Genomic DNA, 7,288 nt, shown 5'->3' on the forward strand with positions numbered 1-7,288 from the left:
TCGAACCTTTCTAATAGGAGGGTTTATATACTTTTGGATGATGCAATTGACAACAAATTTGCATCAGAAAGGGAGACAAACATTCAAAAGTTTGCATCTTGACTATGCCTCTTTGATTTGGAGTCCATACCTTATTGGTGAATTGAGCAAAATGGAGAGTGTACTCCGGCGCTCCATTAAGCGATCTCAGGAATATCTTAACATTTCCATTGGGATCGACTTCCACATCTACGTACACCTCGATAACGTACAAAGGAGACGTGCACAAACGGTATGCCATTTTACATACTCTTAAGTGTTTCCATGAGCTATCCCACGGCACGGACATTAATTTCGTCCAACGAGACAATGAACATGTTACATATATCCAACTCCATTAGAACTACAACAATAATGCGACTACTAAATCAATCATGCGCCACTCCTTTTATGAGAGAGCCCCGAGAATCGGCAACAAAGTGCCTGCCTCCCATCGGGTCATTTATGTCGGAAAAAATCACTACCCAAATTTAAGGAGGACCTGGATAACTTCTTCTAAATCATCCCAGACCAACCCTCATCACCCAAAACATCAATCAGCGAATTCAAACTTGATTTCTTCTCAGATTTACTTACGAGTGTTTATGACATCATATTTTTGTGAATAAATAAACTATTCGTCCTTTTTGTAACTCCTGAACTGATATTATCCGTTACATCATCCATCTTGTCGTTTGGAGGCGATACCAAGTTAGATTTTGGCAGAAACTCTGTTAACACTCAAGACCTCCAAAATGATTGTGATCAGGTTTACGATGGGGAAATTGGAAAAAAAACATGAAGCTGAATGGTGAAAAGTTTGAAGTTAAAATATTAAGTCCCAAGGTCGAATCTCAACAGAGCTCGGTAAAAGATGTAAAAGAAAGGAATAGTTCATGCGAACGGTGGAAAGTTTGAGGAACATATCCCAATTAATTCAGATATGCGGATGGATTTATCGCACTTTAGAATCCCTAAATACCTTCATTACAAAAATCTTACATAAATTGGTCGTGTCGCACTTGGAATATTTGTTTGTTCCCCATTTGGACCCCAATGACTGCAGCAAGGCTAAATAAAATCGAAAAGGCACCACGAAGCTGCGCGCGAAATATTACAATTATGGCCCAAAGAAATCGTTGGAATCGACTCCAGTCCTTGGAGATATGCAATGTCCTACAAAGGTACGGACTATTGCCCAATAATAGAACTTTCTATTAGAGGGCACATATACAAACGATACCTAACTCTTTACATATTTAAATGCCTCCTTGGTCTTTGTCACAATCCAGGAGTTGAGCATACTTTGAGCGATAGAAGAGGCAACCATTCGACATCAAGTGATCTCGACGCACTCCAAGCTTCTAAAGAACCTTAATACTTCTTTTGTCCTGAATATAGCCCCTGTCCAATTTATCCTTTTGCCCGTACCTCTTCGATGATGCTGCCATTTTGTTTGCCTTTTTAGGTTGAAACGTGATCTTGATCGTTCTCTGGAATCCATACCTGTTCAACCATACGTTTAGGGGTACCTAAAAGCGGTCAATTCCAACTCATTATTGGACCAAGCTTTTTTCCAAACATGACATGACCAGTTTGGAAATCATTCCCAAGCATCAGTTTAGTTACTAACCCGTAAAATAACTTAAAATATCTATTATATATATGAATTTGTGCGCAATCTGCATGGACTACACTCTGATTGTAACCGGTTTGCTCCATTGCGCCAAAGTGACAGCTGACTTGAATCAAATTGGACGTCTAGGTGGAACAATCCTTTTAAATCAGACACCGTTAAGTATCATGATCCCCGGGCTTGATGATATTTTTCAAACGAACATTTATTGCTGTTGCATTTTAAGACCAACTAGAATCATCTGGGTAAAGTGATGTGCATCCAACTGATTAATATGCAAAAAATCAAGCACTTCCCATTCATTTTTAAGAGATTGAACCTAGTACAATTTCAACGATAAAAACTGCCAAGCCCAACATGGATCCAGATGCCAAGAGAATAATTGGCGTCCACAACATTTCCATGCTCATCTTCAAATTTTCTGATGACTCATATTGGGCGCTAGATTCCGTCGATGGTAGGGCTATGATTGGAATGGGCTTGTTCAAAATCCTCTTTGATAACCCAAATTCTTGGTATGTAGTCAACATTCTATTGACGTCCGGAGTGAAAGGTGAGTATTTGGTGAGGCGAAGACACATGTAAAAATTGACCAAGCTGTCGTCCGAAATCCTGAGGTTGGGGAATCCCAAATCCTGCTCGAACAAATAAGTGTAAAGGATATTTTGCTCAGTGGCCACAAAAATATCTCCATTTTCCAACACGGCTTTCTTAATATGCGGTTCCAAAATTTCTCGAGCCACAACCGGTGTGTACCATCTTTCCTTTTCTTTAACTATACGAAGTACCTCATCAAAAGACGGCGAAACCCGCAGTTCCAAAAGAAATATCAATATATTATCAACATGAACGATCTTATCATATTTGAGGATGTCTTCATGGCTGTTGATCTCTGGCTCGAAATTCGGAGCTATCAAGTTCGTTCGGAGATTGGAGGTATAAAAGCTCACCACAAGGAGGGCAAAGATGGACCACAAAAGGGTTGCAAATTTACCTAAAACAATAGGGCGAACTCCAAGGATGTTGTTGACAAGTTCAAAACCTTTGAGTAATTTGAGAGATTAAAACGATAGAAATACTCTACATTCAAAGCACGGTTGTGAATTTCGGTCTTCGTCGTGTTTCTCTATCACTCAGCGTCCTTTCAAGGTTAAAAAGATTCATCAATAGCTTCAAGTTCCACGCTTCCTGAGCCATCTGTTTTTTACAGGAATATATTTTCACCGTTAATGCGGTCTTAAACGGATGTTTAGGTATTTCAAAAATTGATTAAAGCTTGATTACTTGCTAAGAAAGACTTCATTTTTCGTGGTTCAACAGATTTATTAGTTCGATTGGTATTTGGTAAAAAATACAATCTTATTTTCAATTTTGTGCCCTGAGAAGCATTTTGGACCAGTTACTTTTTTCTTTCATGGCATTGTCCCAAGAAGAATATTTGACAAACGTGAGTGTACCAAGGCCACATATGCCCCCCTGATGAATATTCTTATCTAGAAATTGTTATAAGAACACTTGATCTGTTGTAATTTGAAACGATGTAAAATGAATCCCATCATTACCTGTGGACCAAGATGGAAACCACTTCAGTTTATCTGGTTCGACGAAAGTGGTAAAAGTCAATAAGAAGAAATCAATTGGGTTCCCGGGGTTTTTATATAAGGTTGCATCTTTCATCTTGTATTTATAAACGTAATATATCAATTGGAAGGTGGCAGAAAAGCTGCCCAAAGTAATGAACACGGCTAGCCAACTCCAAGTGTCGAATCCTCTAGCCACGTTTCCAAATGTCACCGTCTTTTGAGGTACTCGACTCGTATAGCGCAATTGGGAGAATAAAATGTAATTGGATAGGTCAAAGAAAACGCTATTGTAGTAAAATTGCAATCCTGGAATGACACCCTGAAATTCGCCTCTATAAACCTGAAAGGAGGAATATCATTTTTGGTCAAAGTAATTAAAATTGTCAATCAAAAGTATTTGACATTGTTAGTTCATTCATTTAAACAATATTTCGAAGACATAGCCTCAGGTAGACAAAAGACTAGGAGAAAAAAATATCTTCAATTCTAAAAAAATGAAATAATATTTTAATTTTCTAGTTAGTGTTGTCGAGTGCAAAGCTAGATGAAAACATTTCCATTTCGAAATCGACATCTCAATTGTTCGAAAAGCTGGAAGAATTTGCGATCTTGCGCAATTTCTCCCAGCATGTTGTTGTAGCCACCAGAGCAAATAACGTTCTGGACTTGGTCCTTTTCAATGACCCTGATCTGATCCAGTATATACATGTAACACCTAGTAATCTGTCACATGTACTTGATGAAGGTTCGACCATTACTCAAAAGCGGTCGTGCTCAAGAAAAAGACCGGCCGAAAGTTCGGTCTGGCCAAGTTCAAGTTCAAAAATGAACATTGGCCGTTGATTGTACAAAGATTAGAAAAAAAATTGGACCTGGTTTCAATTGTGAAACAGGAAAAAAATAGAAGTTTTTTTCCTGCTAAGAAGTAATTGGTTAAAGTCGAGGGATCCCTTTGTGACATACATGATGTCAAGTCGGGTGTTCTTCAAGGTTCCACATTAAGTTCTCTCCTTCTTATCACTTCATTGCTCCACTTCAGACGCTCACCAGTACAGTCAGAATCTCTCTTCGTAAGCTGACGATAAAAATATTGTGATTGGTAGGAATGGTCTAAATTCTGGTAGTCTGCTAAAGGTCCTAGACCAAATCTACTCCTGAGTTGATGGGAATAATATGGCCTTAAATAAAATGAAATTCCGCTTAATGACATTGGGGTTGACTCCTTGGAACATTCATTCCACTTGTAGATAATGGAGGTAAAAATGTCAAGCAGGTTTCGTCCAAGAAAGACTTAGGTGCAGTCCTCTAAAGTAATGGAAAGTTCGATGAGCATATCCAGTTGAAAGTTGGTAAGGCTTTTGCAAACACGTGGTTAGATATATCGCACGTTTAAGTCCAGAGATAGTATCACGAGGCTAACTCTGTACAAGTCGATTATCCAGCCACATCTTGAATATTGCAAGATATTTTTGAATATCTTTAATATTTGGGAACCAATTAATGCAGCTGGTTTGCAAAAGATCGAGCAGGTCCAAAAATGGAACATCAATGGTATGAGGGAGCTTTCGTATTGGGAAAAGCTTTAAAGGTTGGGACTGCTCAGCAGTCAGAGAAGGTACAAAAGGTATCTGTTTCTGTGGGTTACCAAAAGCATTCATCCAATCGGGTAGTTGAAATATTACAAATATACGTCTCTGACAACTTAATTTTCAAATTTGTCACCTTTTACAATGTTTTTTTTTAACGTACGAAAGACTTTTTCAAAAACGTTTTTGAAAATTTATCCAATTTCAAGATCAAAGCAAATTGAACTCGTAGTTGAAAATTATGACATCAAAGTTGTGAAATGTTTATTTTAAGTAAGTTTTAAGTGATACCATGAACTTTTTTTAGCTTTTTCTGCATGCTTCAGAAAACATGAACACTTTTTTGGGACATTTTCATCTACCTATAACCAGAGCATTTTGCGGTCAAATTTGATACGAAATACAACAGTTGAAGGGTAATATTATGGCATGTGTTTCATGGCCATTTTATGAAATTTCAGTCGAAAACGAAACTAAGGATATTTACAATACCTTTTTCTTGCGTTTTCAAATATACAATCCCTTTATAGGTCTTAAGTGGATAAATATATATTGATCAAAGTTACTTTTATCAATTGTTTAGCAAAGTACCAAAGGGTGGTCGGTGTGTTGTTTTAACAATGGAACACGCAGCTAGAAGCCTTTACATTTCTGGAAAATATTTTGAAGTGTTGTAGTTACCACCGTGAAGGAGGAATCAACTTAGTAAAATATACCAATTTTGTCATAAAGGTGACCGACCAAGTACAATTTATAAAACGCCTAACTTGAAAACGCGTCCACGCATCGCGATCCGATGATTAAATAAAAAAAACTCGGTGGATGGTGTGAACGGTTTCCTATTGGATCAAAGTTTAAAAACTTATAAAACTAAAACATATGTAAAAGATGGCATAGGTTAAAACTTACAAACGTTTACGTGACATTGGTTCAAATGGAAGGCGTTTAGAAAACTGTCGATTTGAATTCGAGCTCGGCAACAGAAAAAAATGACGTGCTAATTGGTTGGTGTGCGAGTAAGAAGGGAGATGGAAGAATTGGCACAGATATGGAGAAATCAAAGGGAAGCAATTTCCACACAATTCCTACTTTTTGCAAATAGGACACCCTAGGTTTTCCATGTTTCAAAATCTGATTAATTCAGTTTGTGAATGGTGATTTCAAATACTTTTTACAAAATTTCTTCAATAGCAAGAATAAAGCATGGCTAAATTTGATTTTGCTTTTACATTCGTGCATTCTCTGTACACTATACAGTTATATTGATAGGTTGGGATCATTTGCCTACGGAATAACAAAAAAAGCTTCTTTACCTTGGCTAGTACATGGGTGGCATTGGGATCAGCCGTTGTGGCTGTGATTTCCACTAATCCAGTCCGTAATTCCAACGTCATCTTGAATTTTTCCGCCAATAGTTTTACGGCCTCGATATCTGTCCCCGTCACAGAATTATCGCTTTTATCGTAAAAGACATTGGGCATCAGCCCGAAATGAGCCACTTTGAAGGTTTGATTGAACAAAATATGATGACACCTTTCACCCCTCAAACCAAACGGATGAACAAACCCTTTATCCATGCTCCAATAATTATCATTGAAAGTCCAGTAACTTGACTCATGTCGCCCACAATAAACATGAACAGGCTAAAATATGAAAGCTATTATTTGATGGTACCCGGAATCAAATTGTGTAAAATGCTAAGGGTGAAAAATGTTGGAACAAGGTGAAATAGGAAAATAATATTTTTCACTTTACGCATATGATTTGTTTATGACACTGAGGCAATGAGTGGACTGGGTATGTGAGTAAGAAAATAGTTAACTCTAATTCGACGATATGTACCATTAAGAAATTATTTGCCAATGAGCCGGGTACCTTTACTGAAGTTGATTTACTTTCTAAGGATGAACTTTGCCTCAACTGAGACCACCTCATAGGACCAAAACTGGTGGACTGATCCCCAACCTGAAAAACTTTGACTCCGACAAGAAATTTGAGCCTCATGAAAACAAGCCGTTATGGCTTGTATGGTCATTGGTCATCAATCATTGGTCTCAACCAAATGTGTAACTTGCAACAAAACACCTTTATACTTTTGGGACCTAAAAAAATACGTACAAACATACATATCTTAACTAAAAACTGAAGTAAAGTGATTAATTTTTCATTGCTTTCTTAAAAGTTGAATATGACAAATCATGGAGCCTTTATTTCTATTTTGGGGCCATTTGTCGAGTTTACGCTTTTATTCAAGCGTCGCAAACCCTGCAAACTTTGACTGAACTTTATAAAAATATAGTAACCTAACTATCCCATAATACACCCTCCCTCCGTCTTCACACCCAAAATGTTACAATTAAAACAAATGTGTCTCTATTTGGGTGCTAGGGTTCGAGGGTGAACTTTGCCCCGCCAGCGAAGCCAGCTATCACGTCGGCTTAAAATGTGTTTCTGAAAGCCATTGT

At 37.7% G+C, this 7,288-nt stretch overlaps 1 protein-coding gene across 1 annotated transcript in view; it reads right to left on the reverse strand.

Moving 5' to 3' along the window:
- Nucleotides 1-1,851: 1,851 nt before the first annotated feature.
- The window catches only part of LOC131881869 (uncharacterized), a 6,370-nt gene continuing 933 nt past the window's right edge, over nt 1,852-7,288 (reverse strand). Inside the window, exons 2-4 of the mRNA XM_059228855.1 lie at nt 6,137-6,466; nt 3,217-3,577; nt 1,852-2,648 (exon numbers count right to left, since the gene is read on the reverse strand). Of these exons, the coding sequence (XP_059084838.1) occupies nt 1,960-2,648; nt 3,217-3,577; nt 6,137-6,466 (1,380 nt within the window). The 3' untranslated portion in view covers nt 1,852-1,959. The remainder of the gene's footprint in view (nt 2,649-3,216; nt 3,578-6,136; nt 6,467-7,288) is intronic.

This window comes from Tigriopus californicus, chromosome 6 (assembly GCF_007210705.1).
Source record: "Tigriopus californicus strain San Diego chromosome 6, Tcal_SD_v2.1, whole genome shotgun sequence".
NCBI lineage: Eukaryota > Metazoa > Arthropoda > Copepoda > Harpacticoida > Harpacticidae > Tigriopus > Tigriopus californicus.